Source organism: Topomyia yanbarensis, chromosome 3 (assembly GCF_030247195.1).
Source record: "Topomyia yanbarensis strain Yona2022 chromosome 3, ASM3024719v1, whole genome shotgun sequence".
Lineage (NCBI taxonomy): Eukaryota > Metazoa > Arthropoda > Insecta > Diptera > Culicidae > Topomyia > Topomyia yanbarensis.
Window position 1 is genome coordinate 119,471,561 of NC_080672.1, and position 21,895 is coordinate 119,493,455.

The window sequence follows — 21,895 nt, forward strand, 5'->3', positions numbered from 1 at the left end:
AGCGAATTCTATACATTTCTTTTATAAGAAATGTAAAACCATAAATATTGGCACACGACCAATGAATTTATTTGTGAATGGTGCAGATCCGGACCCACTTATTACAAAGATCGTTATTGTTTGTATTGTTTGTATTCGCGACGGTAGCATTCTAACTCATGAGCGGCTTAAAACAAGCATTACCTAAACCACGGAAAACTACGCCTCCCAACTTGGTCGACGGACACACTACCGGTAACGTGAGCACTCAACTTGTTTTTATCCTAAATGCCAACCCCGAAGAAAATAATGTAATAACTATGCAATAAAGAAAAGTATCAGAAAGATAGGATGGATCTCACCTACTATTCATATTAGTACGGCCACCACACTGCCGCCCGTTCCCGCTGGCAGCTTCTATTAGATAATTACGGCGATGGCTCGATTGGAACTGCAAACTTATTTGGAACATTCGTGGCTTTCCGGTCATTAGCATTAAACTCTGTATTTTCAGCTCTCGCAGAAAACGCCGTGCACAAAACCTAGATTTCTTGATCAGTATATGGACTGAGCCGCCAAAGAGTATCCCGCCACCGTTACCACCAAAACAACATCTTTCACACAGATTTTATTGTGTTTTCAGTATTTGAGAAATTCTTCTGTGACAATGTTTTCATGTCGTTTTCACTTATTTATTAGCAAATTTTCAGCAACGCTCAAAGATTGTGTCATTTTTAGTCAAAGCCTACTCTTCAAGAATCACAATGAAATTCTGCACGACTTATACCTAAAACTAGAATTCGAACGTAGTTCTAGTGAAAAATGTGACAAAAACTAATTGTTACTTGTTTAACAGAATTCTGACAGAGAGTCCCTCATATAATATGAAACAAGTCCTAGAAAAATTAGAATCGAGAATCGGTTCAATAAGTTGACCCAGAGAAACTCAAAAATTCTGCAGAACATTCAATAACTTTCACAATTTTCATCTGATCTGAGCTTATTTTCATTGGTTATTAGCAAGCTTTAATTTCCGATAAAAATATATATCTTGTCCAAAATCTTGACCAAAAGCTCATTTTTCCTTAAAAAAATGAGAAAAAATTTGAAAGTTCAATAAATTCGTAAATAAGGTCAGATCCCGTAGACGCAATAAAACAAATTGTTTAAACGACCGAAAGTACATTCAATTACCTTTGATTCAACATAATAATATTTCATATCGATTCACTACAACCGTAGATATTTGGATTTTACTGAACGTAATTTTTATTTTGAAGAAGAAATTCATTTTTTACTGTAACTCGAAAACTGTTCTATTGTAATTTTTTTGGACTTCATTTTCAGATTCAGTACACCATTTTACATCAGAAATGGTTTTCGAATAATGAAGTTCAGATTTTTGTTATTATTTTGTAAATTGGTGTAATAAACGTATGTAACCATCAAAACCGAAAGTTTTTACGCCGCTTAATTATTACACAAAAAATTAACAAACATTGCCTTATTTTCGTCCAAAAGAAAAAAGAACCTCTAATGAGCAATCTAAACCAACACTGCAAAACATATCTGATGATCGGGTTGAACAATGAATAAAAGAACATTTTTGCAAGCAAACCAGTATCTCATTAATTGAACACCGAATTCTTCCGCAACTTGAAAAATCGTTACGCCTCTTTTGGAAAAGCGCAGACAAACAATCTCTTTTCCAATAAACAAATGGTGTGCAACATCGTTAAACTGAAAACCAAAAACATTAATTGGTAAAATTTCTTCATTTATACCTACAACATTGTTCTCCAGCCGCTCGAACGTCTTGGCGAACTGGCCCGGCAGCAGGATCCTTCGAACGGCACGCGACAGCTCCTCACCGCCACCGGAAGCTGATTCGGTTGACTGGCGTCGCGCAATTAACTCGTCCGGATTTTTGCTAACAATGGCAAATTGAAGAAAGGAAACGACGGAGAAACAAAAAAAAAGAAAACAAGAAAATCAAATTAGTTCTTGACTAGGACAGAAATGGCACTAGGGATGTACGTTGTGTATAAATATGAACAGAAGCATCAAACAGAAGTGGTACGGCTTGCTTGACGCAGTGTCGAAACTTTCGAGCTTTACAATTATGCATTACACCTTCGGCGTGTCAAAGTAACAAGCAGGATTGCAATCAGATCTAAACCATATTTTACATATTATTCATACGAAAAGAAGAACTCAAACAGTTTCAACATTAGATGCCAATCGCTTTTGAAATGAGAAGACTACTCCAAACAATGATCCCTTATCGAACTTGATCATCCCAACAAGGCTGGCCGGCTCATTATTCCAACCGAAGATATTTATATTTCCTATTATCATTTAGTGCCCTGATTCCCAAGCGGCTGCCAATATAAATAAGTATGTATTCGCTTCGTTCATGGATCTTACCGAAAAAGCACAACGGGTTTGGAACGAAAGAACGGTCTCATCAATGGAATGAAACAAAGCATCCGAACAAACGATCCGCCGATGATTCAGAACGATCTGAGTAGCATCGTCGCCACAGTTCACCAAGAAGAACCGACTGCCTGAATGCGTAATTTGGTTTCCCGCTAAATAATTAACAGAAATTAAGCTGGTTGGGAAACAGTTTTTTTTCTCTTTTCTTGGAGAGCGTTTTCGGTGTAGAAAACTTCCTCAACTGGAGGGAGGGGAGGAGAGGGGGTTATGCAAACAAAACTGGAGACAATGAAGATGGAAGCCCAGTGTTTGAGTGTATAAGAAAGCCATCGCCAACAAGTCTGCTGATTTTCTTGTTGATTTAATTTTCCGGTGGGGAGACAAAACAATTGGTACCGTAAACCGAGGTGACATTGATCACTTTTCGAAGTAATCATTACAATTTTTTTTTCGAAGTAATGATTACATATTTTTAGACGCAATACATTTTTTTTCAAGTTTAATATTTTAAACCATGTACTGTATGGAAAACAAGATTGGATGGTTTTACCAAAAATAAATAAACCTTACAGTTATTTATCCAAAAATGATTTCAAGTTGAAGTCCGTTTTCGTACTCCGCGGTGACTTTGATAACCTGCATGTTCACCCACATTAAGTTATCGTTGTCAATGTTTTTCATTGAAATGTTTGTTTAAACTGATTCTGGAAAGATATTGATTGTTAGTTAGATGTTAATTGGTATTATACAAAGTATTTCAATGTACTGTAAAATTCGAGTAACCAAAATTCGTATAATTCGTGACCAACTAGAATAAAAGATTCTGAAAACCTTTAAAACTGCTAAAATTGTTTTATTCAGTGCTTTGTCGATGTACAAAAAGTTTCATCCATTCTATCACGTTGGAATATTGAACAATAAGAAAAATGTTGCGAATTTTAGCTTAAAATAATTTGAAATAATTGCCAGCTAGTTTTACAAAAAATGTATTTAAAATAAACAAACTCTTAAAATTAAAGTTTGCACATCCCAATCTAAAGGAAAATGAAAACTCGCTTGTAATTTATTACTTTTGCTCAAATCTGAGATTTATTTGTTTTATAAAAAATAGACACTTTACGAAGCTTCCTAAAAATAAGGTAAAGTCAAATTTCGGTTTTTGTAGTTTTTGTACCCAAACACCGAACAATATACTCAAAAAGTATAACAAATCAGTATTTTATAAGTTAAGAGTAAAAATCAATTCAAATTAAAATGATCCGGTAGATTATTCTGGTTTAATAAGCGATCTAGGAAAAAAGTTTCGAGTGATCAAAGTCACCCCGCTGATCAAAGTCCCCCAGGTTTACGGTAGGAAATATAGGGTTCGTTGAACAGGAAGGGATTATAGGATGGGTAAAAAATATGAGGAAAACTGAAGGGAATCTTAAGGTTTATAATTTGTTTTCTCGGTATTTGCAAACTACTTTCAAAAACCTGCCTAAAAACTAAATCATACTTCTATTTGTTATTTTAGTTTAAGTAGGCCGAAGGTTTGTTTAAAATCTACGAATTTCTTCTTTTCCTTAGAATTGAAAATTTGACTCCCGATCCTCAACGTCTTCAAAAGCATGGAAAGCAAGACACCCAAAACGAGTAACTGAACATACCAACATAATTCATCCTTTTACAAAAAATTGACTAAAGGATGGTGCAAAAAAATGCAAATGCGTCATAGGTTTACAGAATTTTTAGTTTCAATTTCAGGAAATCAAATTTTTTAAAAGATTTACATGAACTCTGAAGCATGTATTGATTGGTATGGCTATAATGATAATTGTACTAATCCCAAACGGAAAATTAGTACGACCATCGTTACCGTCAATTGAAGTGTCATGCTTATTGAAATATAAACTTAATAAAGGCTATACAAGCACTAGCGATGTCTGGCGAAGTTACCAATATCTTGCGATCTATTTGAGCCAGTTTCTACTGATTCTCTATTCTCTTGGTTAGATGGTATTATTTTTAAGTTGACTATAAAAGATTGCTATAGATTAGCTTCGCAACTTTATGGAAACAAATCAAAGCTGAAGCTCTGTAACATAACTCAATACTCGCCTACCAAAATCTCCAACTAACCGTTGCCCATCAGTAAGCGCAAAGCCAGTTGAGTCCACCCGTGGTTTTGGAATACCTACAGAAGCATGGTGTGCGATGCCTTAGTGATAAAAACGATACGTATACGTATATCAGAAATATGAAAAGAGTGCCAATAATACATAAGATACTTGGGCTCATTACCCTAGATACCTACAAACCGCAGCAAACATTTTGACGCGAGAATACCACCCGTCCCGTGAGCCTAACGCACGCATATATTGATCCCAGCGTAAACTCACAAATAGCTACATCCTGAAATGTTGAAGTCAATCCAAGTTACCCGAGTACATTGCAAAGTATTGTGTGTACATGACCTGAGCCTTTCGTATTTCTTCATAATCATTCGTGTGTGTATTTCAAATCGCACAGCAGGATGAAGAGCGCACGAAAAAATTTTGCACACAACAAGGAAACAAGTGTTAGTTTTTCATTTCTGACAGTTCGCTTGAACTGTTTACATGGACTTAGAAAAATTCTTTGCGATTTGCTTTAAGCAAATCTAGTCGTCCACAAATTTTTCTAAGTCCATGTAAACAGTACTAGTGTACTGTCAAGAAAAGCGAGGTCAACTGCATCAGTAAAGAACCTAATAGATAACTACACAGAAAAAAATATTTTGTAATTTTAAGTTTATTTTCATGCACATATTTGGAGCATGAATATAAATGTAAAATTAAGTTCCACCAAAAATCCGCACGACTTGTCGTGCTTTCTTCAACGAGTTTTATTATAATTCCACACGTGGATTGAAAATTATAGTTTCTTTAAACGGAAAATCAATGCACTTCAATATATTTTTACACGCATATTGCTGTAAAATGAATGACATGTAATATTACACGAATGAAAGTGTAAAATTGTATGCTTTTTGATGCTCCAATTGAGTGCATTAATTTTAACGTAATTTTCAATCAAAGTTTTGATTCAATCTTTGTATGTTTACATTCGTATTGATTTACATGTCGTTTAAATTTCATTATTTTTTGTGTGTAGCCGAAAAGTCTGTGAAAACTAAGTTAAATTTTCGGACCACATTCTACGACGAAGGCTATAGAGCAATTTCCCTATAATTCGTCCAAAATTCTTCAAAATCGTTGCAGCGGCAGACTACGTCTACGGGATTAAACACGCAGAAGTATTCAGTGCCTGTAACTCTTTCTCGGATAGTTGTGCTGTATAAAATGCAGGAATTGAACAATTTTTCTTAACAAATGCTGCATGCAAAAACTATACACCCTTTTAAAAAATGATCTTGAGACAAAATGATTTAGTTGACTGTGGAAAATATTTGGTGTTCCATGCCGAAGAAACGTGTAAAGTTTTATCGAAATCGGAGATGGTGCGATTCCGATTAAAATACTAAGTAACGCATACCAGTATCTTGATTAATTAGCCGATGAGACATCTCACTATTAGCGTAGTACAGATTGAAAAAAATAGCTGTGGCCGATTTACTCTTAACAGTGTATCCAGGTCGTCGTCGCTAGAGAAGCTTTGGTTTTCACTGTTAGATGTGTGGTGCTTTTTGTGTTTTCGGGTGACTCTAGTATAGTCGTCGTATTTTTTGTATGTTACTCCCTAATTATATTAGCTATTGGTTTGGGGATACCGTGAACTATTTTTTATCCGACAATTATTTTCGGTTGGCTGTCTATGGTGTATCACCAGATATCGAAAGCTGTTCGTTAGTCTTAGTTGTAGTAGATGATTTTTTTTTGCGTGTTTTGGTGTATGGATTACAGTAGTGTCCCGTGTAGTAACAGAACTGGAACATGGGCGTATGCCTAGAGTATGTGCATAGTGTTCTTTGGATTTAGTTAATGAGATGATCTGCTTTCGAAGGTAAGAGGGTATGTGTTATTTCAACTGCATTTTTACCACTCGACCTGCCGTAGAGAATTCCCAAGAGAAAAGCTTCTCCAAGAATCGTTTGTGACGGCAACCACTTCTCCATATTTAGACATTTATACTAATTGAATTTCCATCATGTCGCTGTTCATATACAGTGGGATCGTGGTTTTGAAATATTCATATTTGGCATCGTGTTGAATCGGCAAAAAATTGAGCGCTATCTGTACTACATTCCTTGTTTGATGTAGCTGTATGTGTAGCGTTCCTGTAAGCACAAGCGACATTTTCATCTTTATCAGCCCAGTTTAGGTCTAAGAAGGGTCTGCGTAAACTCCATCGTGTTCTCTCGTAATGAACGCAATTTATTATGTAATTTCCTCCTAGCTCTTTTACCAGACAAATAAAAATCCAGTCACTAGATGAACGAAACAAGAGAACAACTAGCGCAAGTCCAACGACAAGCGCTGATTCAACCACATTCATTTAAGATCAGCCAGTTGAGATATGTTGTATCTCAGTCGTTACCCAATTGATCGAAATCCAACCTCTTACTGTAACCTTTAAAATGGTTGGTACCTCAAACTCAATCTTAGTTCGAATGCCGTTAAGTTTCACACAAAGAAGTCACTTAGCACAATTGACCTTTCGTTCATTCGTCAAAGATCTGTGCCACGTTGGCGAAATAACTTTACGCTGAACTGTGCTTCAAATCCGTCTTCGCGAAGGCTAAAAATGTCGCTAATTTAATCCTTCATTAGATCCCATGATGACAGCAAGGACGTGCTTCAACGGTAAAATGACAATGGGGTTTGGCTCATCCCAAAAATAACTGAAGATTGTCTTCAGTTCTAATAACATATTGGATGATACTGAAGCGGAAATTGAAGTTGAAGGGAGCAGTCACCAGTGACATTGGTCGGATGAAAAATCCGTGGAATTAGTTTGCCAAGACCGTGGCTGAGGAAGGCGTGTGTCGGCTGATGGCCAGCGAATAAAAGAATTTATTCAAAATAACAATGAAAAAAGAGGCAGGATTCGAGCCTACAACTCTATCAGGGTTGCCAATATTTTTCAAAGAAATTCTGGCATTCAATTAAAAATGGCTGGCAAAATCTGTCACTTGATAGCGATTTACAAGTGATCTAAATTTGGCACACATTTCTTTTTTTCTTCATAGAACGTATATTAATCGATTTTTGTTTGGTAAAATATGACCCAGAACTCAAAAATTCGGCCATACATCGATCAAGAATACTTAACCTAAAGATTGTTTACCTAAGTTCATTGGAACATTATTGAAAATTTAATTAGAAAATGCAATCACAGACTAACAGACATAACACTCGAAAAGAATGCTTCGCCCGCTTTAACGCTTATTTTAAATATATTTGTAGTTGGGACTGCGGCCACATTTGCAATTATGGCGCCACTGACATATGAACAAGCATAGGGGGGAAAGACCAATAGCGAAAAATTGTTCGCAAACCTGAGGGGTAACCCACCAGCAAATGAGTGTTTGGGACCGTGAATAAGATGTGGAGCTAGTGTTCTGGGAAAATTGCCGAATCGACATTTTTTAAGGGAATTTCCTCCTAGTGTTATGTCGGTTAGCCTGTGATGCAATTTTATATTTCGTGGAGAACCTTTATGTTTCCGTTGGCGATCGTGGGCTTCCTCATCACGGTTCTCAATCTGAAGCTTTTCTTTTGCATATATTTTCTGGACAGACCAGCCTATTTTTACTAGATGAATCAGCTAAATAATGCCAATCAGCTAGTGAGACACTTGACTAATTGAATTAATAGATTACCGTTAAATGTTGTTTTAATGTGTATAGCAAACTGTAACAAATGGGAACAGGAGAGTGAGTTAGAACGTGAGTCAATAGTTGTGATCAGACCCGTGTGCATGGAGGGAGGGGTTCTAACCCATCCCAGGAGGGTTTTGAATTACTTTTAAAAATTTATTAACTTCCTGTCCAGGAAAAAAATATAGTGCAAACCGTTTTGACACATGAAATGTCATTTGAGTTTGGTCACTCTAGAAACAAGTCAATGAAAAAAACAAGCATAAAACTTTGCGAGGGTGGCTGGAAAGGGATGTATGTTAAGTTGGACGGTTTCTCTGGAGGATCAGTTCACGTTTCGACAAGCTTTGATATTAGCAACAGTAGTGAGTAGACAGAAAATGTCGGTCAGCAGACTAGCAACGGCAGCTAAGGAGAAAAAACGCGAAATTGGACAAAAACGGGATATCGTTGTCTAGAGAAATTTTACCGCCGATGATTATTCCGTTGAAATGGCAGCGAAATGAATCGCGAAAATGGGCATCGGTATAGGGTGAAATACCGCTGCCGAGAAGTTCTCAGCACTAGCTAGTAGATAAATAGGAATTCCTAGCACCAAGAAAGATAAGAAGCCCGGAGTAAATCTTTATGGTCGACACCTCCGGATCGGTTTAAGTCTCAACAGATGACGATATTTGCAGCAGACCTGAGCAGGTCAGATATATCGCGAAGGTTGGACAGCAAGTAAGGAAAAGTAGCTATGGATAAAAACATGACGATTAACACTAAACAAAATAAGCAAGAACACAATACCTACTAAAGCAGTACTTAACGGTTGCCCCGGATGGATGCGGATTGCGAGATACAAGAGGTTTAGGTTACTCGGTTGGCTTAACAACTACTACAAACCAATCCGAATCCACCACGAGTCAGCAGGCAGAGCACAGTGGTCGGAAATGCCAAAAACGTGAACTTAATTCACTAGAGTCCAAACCATCGAATATATTAACAGGGTGTCTTTAGAGGAATTGTACGTATGAATATACCCCACAATCTGATAAAAATTAAATTGAGGCATGGCTTACTATAATTGAACTAGAAAAATTAACTTTTTATACTGGCAAGATAGAAAGTTGGTGTCTTCGACAAAGTTTTAGAAATGCTCGTAGTGAAAAATTTTGTTGAACAACTTGAACTTGTAGGACTTAAGGTTATCGATTTATAAAGCGTTTTCTAAGGCAACCCCCTCAAATTTAGTTTTTTAATATAACTTTTTTCACTATGACATTTCGTGCAAATGATGTTCCACACAAACGTTGAGGTATTAAAACCACATAATATTGTTGAAGACTGCATGTAAAAATTAAATTATTGTTGAAGACTGCGTGTAAAAATATTGTTGGAGACTGCATGTAAAAAATTTACCTGAAATCGGCGGCGCACACCTCTTGAAAAATACTCATTCGTTTTAGAGTTATTGAAGAATTTTAAATTTTTTTATACCAAAATGGACGAGCAGGCTATATATCTTATCCTATCCTATCCTATCCTATCCGTTCAGGCTAGAGCCTTGTTGTCTCTTACTGTATGCAAAAGCCGTCTCCACCCCACTCGGTCTATTGCTGCTTGTCGCCAGCCTCGCAGTCTTCGAAGGGTCCGCAGGTCGTCCTCTATCTGGTCGATCCACCGTGCTCGCAGTGCGCCCCGTCTACTTGTTCCTATAGGGTCGCCCTCAAGAACCTTCTTCACCGGGTCGTCGTCCGACCTTCTTACGACGTGTCCAGCCCCACCGCAAACGTCCTATTTTTGCGGTATGCGAAATGGATGGTTCTTCCAGCAGCTGATGCAACTCATGGTTCATTCGCCTGCGCCACGCTCTGTCTTCCATCTGCACGCCACCATAGATGGTACGCAACACATTTCGTTCGAAAACTCCAAGGGCGAGTTGATCCTCCACGAGTATATTCCAGGTCTCGTGGTCGTAGAATACCACCGGTCTATTCAGCGTCTTGTAGATAATCAAATTCTTGCGGCGGCGAATTTTGTTCGACCGGAGCGTCCTCCAGAGTCGAAAGTAGGAACGATCTCCCGCCAAGATTCGTCTCTAAATTTCTCTGCTGGTAATACACGAATTCGTCGACCATATCGATTTCGTCACCGTCAATCCGAACTCGGGATGGGAGGTTCACATTGTCGTCTCTAGAGCCTCTTCCTCTCATGTATTTTGTCTTCGATACGTTGATGGCAAGTCCAATCCTGCTGGCTTCAGCTTTCAGTCTAATGTACGTTTCCGACATCGCCTCAAAGTTCCGTGCCATTATGTCAATGTCGTCGGCGAAGCCAAGAAGCTGGACGGACTTCCTGAAGATCGTGTCTATCCCCGCTCTCTTTATTACACCTTATAACGCAACGTTGAGCAACAGGCACGACAGACCATCACCTTTCCGTAATCCTCTTCGAGATTCAAAGGGATTCGAGAGTATCCCTGATACTCGAACAACGCACATCACGCGATCCGTCGTCGCTTTGACTAATCGTAATAGGTTATCCGGAAAACCGTGCTCTGCCATAACTGATCTCGATCGATTATGTCATACGCCGATTTGAAATCAATGAACAAATTATGTGTGGGCACATTGTATTCGCGACACTTCTGCAGAACCTGCCGAATCGCGAATATTTGGTCCGTGGTGGTGCGGGAACCCATGAATCCCGCTTGGTAGTGCCCCACGAACTCCCTTGCAAATGGTGACAATCGGCGGCAAAGAATTTGGGAAAGGGCCTTGTAGGCGATGCTAAGTAGTGTGATCGCGTGGTAGTTGCAGCAATCCAGCTTGTCACCCTTTTTGTAAGTTGGGCAAACGACACCCTCCATCCACTCCTCCGGAAGAATCTCCTACTCCCAAATTTTAGCGATTACCCAGTGCAGCGCTCTAGCCAGTGTTTCACCGCCATATTTTAATAGGTCGCTGGGTAGTTGATCTACACCGGCAGCTTTGTTGTTTTTCAGCCGACCGATCTCCTCCTTGACATCTTGGAGATAGTCTTCTGCGCGTGCTCCAAGATCCGTTGCCATACCGCCTTCGTCCTCTGCTGCTTCACCGTTGAGGTGCTCGTCACAGTACTGCTTCCGCCTCTCAATCACCTCACACTCGCTCGTAAGAAGGTTGCCGTCTAAGTCCCTGCACATATCGGCTTGCGGAACGTACCCTTTGCGCGAACTGTCCAGCTTCTCGTAGAACTTCCGTGTATCGTTTATGCGGTACAGTTGTTCCTTCGCTTCGCGATCTTGTTTCTCCTGTTGGCACTTCTTTCTCCGGAGGACCGAGATTTGTCTGTTCCGTGCTTGTTTGTATCACTGTATTGAATTCTGTCTCGTTCCGTGCTGCAGCATCCTCGCCCGTGCTGCATTCTTCTCTATTAGCTGCTTACATTCGTCATCGAACCAGTCGTTTCCTCGATTCGGAATCGCTGTACCTAGTGCCGCTATAGCAGTACTTCATATTGCGGAACGGATATCCCTCCAGCCATCTTCAATAGTAGCTGCGCCTAGCTGTTCTTCCGTGGGTAGTGCTGCTTCCAGCCGCTGTGCGTAGTCTTGGGCAACACCGGCGACCCGTTGTTGAGCCTTGGCGTCCGACTACGACGAGTGTTGTACGCCGTCGAGAGATTTGAGCGCATGCGTACTGCAACTAGGTCCGAGTCTATATTCGCACTGCGGTAGGTACGAACGTTGGTGATATCAAAGAAGAATCGTCCGTCGATTGGAACGTGATCGATTTGGTTTTCGGTGCATTGGTCAGGTGATCTCCAGGTGGCTTTGTGGGTATCTTTGCGGGGGAAGAAGGTACTTCGGACTACCACGCCACGGGAGGCTGCGAAGTTCACGCATCGTCGGCCGTTGTCATTCGATACGGTGTGCAAGCTGTTTGGCCCGATTACCGGTCTAAACATTACCTCCCGTCCTACCTGAGCGTTCATATCACCGATGATGATTTTCACGTGCCGTTGCGAACAGCCGTGCTTCCAGCTTCGCGTAGAACGCTTCCTTTTCGTCGTCGGGTCTCCCATCGTGTGGGCAGTGTACGTTAATGATGCTGTGGTTGAAGAAACGGCCTTTGATTCTCAACTTGCACATCCTTGCGTTGATTGGAGTCTATGCAATCACGCGTTGACGCATCCTACCCAGCACTACAAAGCCGGTTCCCAGCTCGTTGGTGGTGCCACATCTCTGGTGGAAAGTAGTGACCTGCAGTTCCATGTTCCGAGTTTCCAATCGTAGTCCTTATTTCGTCGCGTAGCTCTTTGCCGATTGTTCCGATTCGTAACGGTTAGTTTTCCAGGGCGGCTTGTTGGGCCTTCCCCAACCCCTTGTCTCGCCGGAGGACCATCGTGCCAGCTCTGTTTAGAGTCACACGCTGACACGTGAACGATACATCAGCCGCCCCTAACATGGAGAACAGACGCTGTTTTGAACCGCCTCTAACATGGGACGCTCGGATGGGCTCAGGAGGAGCCCCCCCTTCCCTGTCAGCATACGACCATGGTCTCACCGGGGTTGGTTACCCGATCTTTCCTATGGTTGCTCGCACCCCAGCTGGTACCGTGAACAAGCAGGCACTATATTCAATGTTCAGACTACACATAATAAAGGCAAGAAGGGTTGATGCGTGGCACTCTAGAAACCTATGAATAGGGTAGGCTCACTTTGTAATGGTTTTTAATGCCTCCACATTTATTTGGAACATGGTTTGCATGAAAAGTCACAGTGGAAAAAATGCTTTTTAAAGTCCTACAAGTTCAAATTGCTCAATAAAATTCTTCATTACGAGCATTTCTAAAACTTTGTCGAAGACACCAACTTTCTACCTCGCCAGCATAAAAATTTAATCAGGCTGTGGGGAATATTTTATCAGGTTATACAAACAATTCATCAAAAGATACTCTGTGAATATATTCGATGGTTTGGCCTCTAGTGAATTAAGTTCGTGTTTTTGGGGTTTCCGACCACTATGCAGCGGTGTCTTTTGTTGACTTCTTCTCGATAACAAACTTTGACCCAATTTGTTGAGCTGAGTCGTTTGGTTCACAAAAGACTAAGTCCAGGCTTCTGAAAAAATCTTCAAAGTTTGAAGGTTTCTGTACGTTTCTTATAAAATAAACGTTATAAAATGGACCCCCCCCCCTTCTTGAGAATTTTCTGCGCACGGGCCTGGTTGTGATAGATAAAATTCATGTGCACTCTCTTGAAAAAAGCTACATTTTTAATGTCACCGTTGTCGTGTCCTGTACACAACCCTCTATAATCAATTTTTTTTTAATCTTAGTTTCATTAATTAGATAATTGTCCCGGAAAATTTGAAGTTTCTCCTGGCTTAAACAAAAAATTAAGTTATTTTTCGTACAACTTTTTGAACTCAGTTTGAATGGGTTTAGCCACTCTATTTATTATCAGGAAATTAATCTTCCTATAATATAAGTTTTATGACCAGGTTCATCTAACCTATAGACCATAACTAATTTCTATACTCTCTGGATGCTGTATCTTCGCTGCAATCTAAGTCCCGAATCACCAAAAATGATTTCCCGTTAAAAAAAAACGCAGCGCCAACAAAGAACTAAACCGCCCCCACATTATCCTAGACCTCGCGGCGAATGGCTGTGTGCATAGCTCTTCAACTGCAAAGCCAATTTGGGAGCGAAAATAATGAAAAGCAAAGCCAATCGTTTGGTACTGCTGGAGCTGCAATTTTCCTCGTGATTCTCGCTTTTTTCGGTACCTACTCTCGCGCGGAAAACCGTCGTCGTGGGAAAGTTGGTTCGTGGCACTCAAGAGCATCACACGATTTTCTACCTCCCAGCATCGGTATTTCGATGCGAGACAGAAGTTCGCTGGGAGTGTACGAGAGGAGAAAAACAATTTCGTATGCAATTTAGCAGTACAATTCACAGGTTGAGTGAAAGTAAATATAATTTTAGGGGAACGATTTTTTTTTCGGGAAACAGAGGCAACAGCGGCGGGTAGTAGTGGTAGTCGGTGGAATTTTAGTCTTGTTTTTAATGGCCTTTACACGGGCTTGTTTCGCTGGTGCTGTAGATTTGTATTGCTATGTAACTCAACAGTGCAATTCAAACTTTTTTAATTATAACTATTGAGAGAAATGGAGAAATCCCTAGTGGAGTTTGTGTTTTGTTCTGGTTATTTGTTTGTCTACGTATTTTGCTTTGGTTGATCATTCTACTTCCAACAAACCGTCCAGGGATTTCACTAATGAGTGGTTTAGTGTGTTCTGTTGTTTATGTGCTAGAACAACTAGTTGCTCATGCTTGCACTCGTCGCGTGAGGTCGATCACCGTTCGGTCAATAATCCTTTTGGGAGTGCGATTCCATTGACTGCATTGATCTTTTTCAGTATTTCAGGTTTTAGGTTTGAAGTACTTTGTTTATTATAGTATATTTCCCCCTAAGGAGTAAAAATTGGGGAAACGCCAAAATTTCTCATCAGATCAAAAAAATTTGATGAAACCAGTCTTTGTACATGAAAGGCACAATTCCTAACTTAATAAAGTCATGGGTGCGGTTCGATTTCATCTCATCTGAACCCGACACTATCTTAATATATATACGCGAACGGAGGTCTTAGTGGAATGTACGTTTTATTTCAAAGGTTTTCTTCCATTTAATTCCACTATGTTTTTATATAGTTAAATGCACATGCACATCTATAGGAAAATTTGCTAATAATTTTGAATTGAAACTAATTTACAGCTTCTTAACAAGTTGAAAATTTTCGGTGAGATGAAGGGGGCCCTCCCCTTGGATCCGGCCCTGGCTGGACGGAACTGTGTGTTTTATATAGACAAAAATAATAGTTAGTGTGCTACCATCACAATTTACTTTTGAGGTTGGAGATCCTTTTTCTCGTCGGAAAAGCGTTTTCGGCGTCGCCTGACAATGCCGTAGGATCATTCAGTTTGCTTTCTCAGACACCGTCTTACTTAAAGCAACTTTAAAACAACTTGTTTTTTACCTCCTTTTCCTAATGCAAACATTACTTTTAATCAATCATTTCTGAAAGCATCTCTCATTTGAGAGTTTTTCTATCCCTTCATTCGGCCCCTCATCCAGTTTAAGAGTCCCGATAATTCATGCTTCTTTCACGGTTCCAAGCGGAATGTATTATCCTCTGACAGACTTTTACTTTTCTTCATTTGTGTTTCTATTTATCTTTTTGCTGGTGCTACACTTGGTTTACATGTTATCAGAGGCAACCCAAGCCGGAATGGGGTGAAGTCAGCATTCTTCCCCTTGAAACTGGTCGAGGAAAAATGAGGGAAATAAATTTTCCTCGCGGCAAAGCGTTGTAAATACACAAATGGAAATAAGCATTTTCGTACTTGCCGCTTTTTCAGTGGAGGGATGGATACCTACAAACATATGCGATTGTTCGCGTCGGATTCTTCTTAGCTCATCGGAAGGCGCTGGTGGTACTTTGTTTTACTACGAGAATGAAGCTTTCACTTTCTCCTTCAGAGTAGCAGATTCCATTCAGTGATTACGAATAATAATGATAAAGCTTTCGAGTCATTTGTTACGCGACTTTCTTGCGCCTGTTGGTCTTAGTTTTTGTTTAGGTACATCGAGTTATCTAGTTACTGACAACATGATGGAACTTTGAATGTTTTGAAATATTTATGGAGGCGTTTTACATAAGTTAGGTAAAGAATCAATCAAACAAGTCCTACAGTTAAATTTTGTGTGCAATGAGGATCAGCTGCATGGAATTATACGATAAATCTCGAAACCTATGAACAGATAAGCAAGTGTCGACAAGGTATAATCAAAATGCCTATCTTAGTGTTTATAAATAGAATTTCTTTAGTTAGTTCTCTTTGTAGATATATCAGAATCCCTACACGGAAAAAATTGTTCCCAAAAATGTGAATAAAGTGCCACGAATTCAGGAACAATCACGTTTTTACGTTATGAGAACAGGACCATGAACAAAAATCATGTGTTTTATAATTATGTTCCATTTTCAGTCAATAACGCCTAAATAGTGTATTTATTTGTGAAAATATTTGTTTTTGTTTTGTGAACTTCAGTCACGGTTTCCGTCATACCATTACTAAATCTATTTTCTGCGCGTGAACTAGTTCACAACTTTATGAACATTGTTCATAAAGCCAAAGGTAAAATCGTGATTTTATTCATTGCTTTTGGGAAAAATAATCACGCGTGCACTATTTCTCGAAACCCGGAATATTATTCATGAATCCTTTCAATCATCGTGAACTAGTTCATGATTCCAAATATAATAATCACGATTCAATATCCGTGCTCGTGAAATAGTTCACAAAATCACACAATGTTATTCGTGTATACGTGAACTGATTCCTGATTTCTAGCTAATTAGTCACAGCTCATCATTCATGATCATGAATTAGTTCCCAAAACCATGTAATATTTTTTATATATTCGAGAACTAGTTCATGATTCCTAGCATAAGTCACGACTTACCATTCGAGCTCGTGCAATAATTCACAAAATCGAAAAATATTACTTATGTATACGTGAACTGGTTTATGATATCTAGCGACTGACCATTCGTGCTTTTGAAATAGTGAACAAAATCATGAAATCTTATTCATAGAAACGTGAACTGATTCATTTTTTTTTATTTCGTTTATTTGACACGGCTCATAGCGGTAGCTTAACGGAGCCGTGGATCTTTCATGTGTTTACAATATGTGCAAAATAAAAATAAAGGAGCAAATATTATTGATTACCCGTTGGATCTCGTGCGCGCAACTTTTTATTGTGAGCGGAGACCTTCATTCGCGGCTCGCCTACTGCGTCATGGGGATCATTTAATTCTCTTCTATCGTTAAAGGTGTCTTGGTGCTCGCGATCCTTACGGGTGACCAGTGTAAATCCGTCATCATTGTTTTTATCTTCTTCGCCGATATTGCTTACAGTGGTTTTTGGGGTGCTGGATGCTGCTTTTGCAGTTGTCAATATGGACTGAACAGCTGCCACAAATTTTTCAACCGTTTGTGGTTCGGGTATTGGTATTGAAAACTCTTTTTTGGGTTGATTTTCCGTGAATTCGTTGGCAATCGGTTGAGATGCATTCTCCTCTGCATCTTCCGCGCAAGGTTGTCCGTGGTGTGCTGTCTGATTACAATACTTGCACGTAGAAGTTTGGCCCTCATGGGTGCATAACGTAGTTTGATTAATAGTAGCTTCGCGGGATTTAAGTTTTATAGTCAAGTGGGAAGGGATCCGCAATCCGCATCCTCACCACAAGAACACCATTAGGTGTACCGGGGAAGAAATTTCTCCACGTATCAGGTGTAACGGATTCTACTTCTCCGTATTGCGACATGTATTCTGCAACTAGATCAGGAGAGGTACGTGGTGATAGGTCATGTAGCTTTACATCTACATAGTCTTTTTCTATATACACGGGAATCTCAATTTCAACTTTATCACTTTCAGCCACGTGCTTCAAGTTGTTCTGCGAAACGAAACGTTCAGCTTTGGCTAACGTGTTGAATGATATGAGACGAAGATGATGATACTGGAGATACATAACCTCCTTGAGCTTAAGCTGCATCTTCACCTTCAGCAGGTATTCCACTTCACTAAAACTCAATCTTATTGAACAGAATTTAAAGTCATCGACCGCTGTGTTGGGTCGGAGCAGAGTTTTTTCGTCAACTTTACTCATGACGGCAAAAATAAATGAAATGTTTCCTTTGTTCTCGAAACAATGCACACTAGATCGAGAGGTTGCTATTTGTTGTTCACTTGGTTCGATTGTACGTCTGACTTGGGCAGAAGTAGAAAGTAGAGTGTGAACTGATTCATGATTCCTAATATAATAGTCACACCTGACCATGTGTGACCGTGAACTAGTTCACAAAATGAAAAATATCGTTTCTTGTGTTCGTGAACTATTGCATGATTTCTACTGTTACAACATTTACAATACTCGTTAAAGTACTGCCTGATGGTTTCTATGAGAAGAGCGCGTCAAACAAAGATGTATATTTAGTGTAACTAAAGTTCAATGCAAATAAGATCAAATTAATAAATTCAAACGATCTCACCAAAAACCAGCGGTTCTTCAAACTTTGACCATTCTCGTGTTTGGCCCCGGGGGTCCTTGATCAGATTCTCTGATGCTCAATATAAACTGCAACTGAAGTACACCAAAGACTGCTGATAATTTTAGTGTGAAGACCAAACCTGTTCCTGCGTCCCAGCAGAGAGCACAACATAACTAACTTTTATAACTTCATCAATAAAATCCTAATTCCAGCACTGACTGTCGCAATTATTATATCATATTTACTGTAGATATTCACAAGGAAAAAAAAATCTAGAGCAAAAAAGCGACAGATAAAAAAGTCCACTTCTAACCAAAGCCTCAACAGTGATTAAACATTCACATTAGTCACATTACTGCACGTGTCAAATTCGAACGTGAATAAAATATCATGATAATGTGTATATAAATTACGAAAAACGTGACTAAGACCCTGAAATCATGAACATAAATTACACTACTCGTGATTAAAATACCAAAAATCGTGACTATGATCCTATCATGAACACAAATCACTCTACGTGTGACTAGAATATTACGATAACGTGAATATAAATTTCGGAAATCGTGAGTGAGATCCTGAAATTATGAACATGAGCCACACTACTCCGTCATAAAAATTCAACACGAAATTCGTGAACAAAATATCACGAAAACGTGAATATAAATTACGAATATTGTGGCTAAAACCCTGACATCATGAACATAAGTCGTGCTACTCTGCCAGTTATTAAAGTCATGAATAAAATATCACAGTAACGTGATGAGTAATTACGATAGTTGCGACTAAGCTCCTGAAATCATGACCGTCGTTTTAGTTGATATACTACAAACCAGTGCATCTCCAAAGTATAAACAAGAATCATAACAAAAACTAAACATGTCCAGGGAATAACCACAGTAACCCGACCCAAAATTACAATGTAACGCCTTGTACATTTTTGGGCGAACTAGTTATTTTAAAAACACATATAGTTTCATGAATACGATACTATGTGTGTTTTAAAAAAAAACTAGTTCAATTGTGCAGAGTCGTCAATAGAGAGCACCTAAGTGACTCAATCAAATGCTGGGTTATCAAGGTTATAAAAATATATATAGTCCCGCATATCCCGTTTGTAGCATTCGTTGCTAGCATGCCAAACAAGTAACATCTTGATTACAACGTAAGGACGGTATCGTATAAGCGGTAGACTCTATGTATTTTCGACAATATTGGCATTAATCCGCACACAATTAAACCGAGCGCAAATCTCTCGAGTTCATTTGTGACGTCAGCGTAAAGTATTCAATAGTCATCAAAACTGTTTACATCTGTGTGGGTCACAAAGGAGCTCAAAATATATGGTGTACCATGTTGTGAACATCTACGGTATCACTCTGTGCGCTCACACATATCGTGAATGCCAACACGTGAAGTTCATCATAGTAGCCTGTGACATCCTCTTTCAGCTTTCGACCATCCGATAGATATGATATATTCAATAAAGTATCGTGCTGGGTGATTCCTTTTCCAGACTGGATTATTGGGTTTACACAAAATCACGCATGATATTTTGAAACCCGTCGGAGATCCTCATTTCGTACCTGTCTTGATATTTGCCTTTAACGTCATAAACGTAAGTTGCTCGAGAATGATTTATCACATAAAATTACATTATTTTAATATAAATTAAAAGCCAGATTTGCTTTATTTCAAATTGGAATTTGATTTTGATTAAACTATGTTGAAGTAATTCTCGAAAGTGTTTTAAAATTCATAGTCAATATAAATAAATAAGACTAAGTTCTCTGAAAACTTCAACACTAGATCTACAACATATTTCATAAAATTATAATGCAACGAGATGTTGCCGACGAGAGGACTCGGAAAATACCCCAGGAAGTTAAATTTCAATTCCGATTTTCCACACCTACACTGCATGCTTCCACCCGTATATTGCAAACGATGAAATTGGTCTGACACTTGAAACAACAAAGCAACAAACGGACGGAAATCTCGTTTTGGGTAAATTTCCCGAGTGCCAGCCAGCCAGAAGTGGAAAGCCAGCAGCAGTATCAGCACCCCTACCATCGATGAAATGGTCTGGTCATATGTTACCATTTTACCGTTTCCAAAAGTTCAGCGGGTGGAGCGTAGAGATCCAGCTTCTGGCTCCAAGGATTTCCGGCACCGAGGGATTTGACTACTATATGATTGCATTGTTTGCGTTCCCACCGAAAGCAGTACAGCCAGGCAGTTTGACTTTGTGGCTTTCCATTAATGCACATGTAATGAAAGAGGATCCATTGCAGGGACTCGTTTGTGTCATCACCTTTTCGGTCCCTGAGGAAATTGCGAACCCCCCCTGAAACAAAAAGGGAATGCGTTGGGTTGGGATCGGTCGGTGAAGCCAGTGGAAAAAGTTTCGAACCGGAAAGTAATAATGGCTTTGCTTGCCACCCCGGTAGCAATTCTGGCAAAGCGACGGAACTCATTTTTCTCCTATAACGATCTTTTTCCCATTTACACCTTAACCTCGGGAAAGACTCCAAAAAGTCCCATTTATTTTGAAATTTAAATTAATGCATTCATACGGTGCAGTGTTGTTAGCTTTGCTGTGCCACAGGTAGCAAAAAAGCGGTTCTTTCTCTCTTCGAAGCCGATTGCTGCCGTGTGTAATATGTCCCCCTGGAAACTCGAACCGCCCGAAGTTTTAACGATAGCTTCACTGCCCATGGAATTTTTTGGATGCCACTAGGCTAGGGAAGCGTGGTTATAAGTTTGGCTTTTCGACTGCATTTGCAAGTAGTTTGTGAGTTTTAAATTTCTCCCTCCTTTGCATACCTAGCATTACACTAGTTTCAACAATATATTTCAGTAGGTGATAATCCCTTTAACTACCATAGCATCCAAAGAGATGACAATTTTATCCTAAAAGCATCACACTCAATTAACTGTTTTAATTCAGAAATAGTCACACTGAAATTTATAATTTTGTCTCAAAAATCAGGAAGCAGGTTTACTAATTAACACGAATCTAAAAAATCTCAGGATTACAAAATGATAAAAGCAGAAAAGCAAATGTTCACTCACTTAATAACACAGACTGCAGTGGTTAACAGCACATCGGGATGTATCAACGTACCGGCACAAATTGTCATCGCCTTTTCAATTAAAACCACTCTGTAGAGCCACGGGAGCTGCTGCGACACCGGTCCGGGTTGGTGCCTTTCGCCTTGACCGGACTTATCGTTGCTCGAAATTGCAATTTGCTGGACAAAATGAAAAGGAAACAGTATGAAAGAACGAATATAAATTAGCATTCCAGGTCTATTTTATTGTGCACTATCGCTTAGAAGATTCGAGTTGAGCTAGCAGATAAATTGGAATCACTTGAAAAAATGCGGCCACAAAAATGTAGAAATAACTGGAATAGTAGCGGATTGTATAAGTGAATAATAATTAGTGATAATGTATTCGTAGATTAATTCTGCACAAGTGGTGCATGGAGGACTTAAGGTTGAAGAGAGAATCGGCAAAAATCAAAAACGAAAAAAGCAGTTTTTTCCACACCGAGTGTTAGATCTTCTTAAAAATCAA

General features: G+C 39.3%; 1 protein-coding gene across 3 annotated transcripts in view; it reads right to left on the minus strand.

Moving 5' to 3' along the window:
* LOC131690289 (uncharacterized) overlaps positions 1 to 21,895 on the minus strand; it is a 129,360-nt gene that overhangs the window by 23,435 nt on the left and 84,030 nt on the right. For all 3 annotated transcript variants that reach the window (XM_058975946.1, XM_058975947.1, XM_058975948.1), the window contains exons 5-6: positions 21,389 to 21,567; positions 1,768 to 1,909 (exon numbers count right to left, since the gene is read on the minus strand). In XM_058975946.1, the coding sequence (XP_058831929.1) occupies positions 1,768 to 1,909; positions 21,389 to 21,567 (321 nt within the window). The remainder of the gene's footprint in view (positions 1 to 1,767; positions 1,910 to 21,388; positions 21,568 to 21,895) is intronic.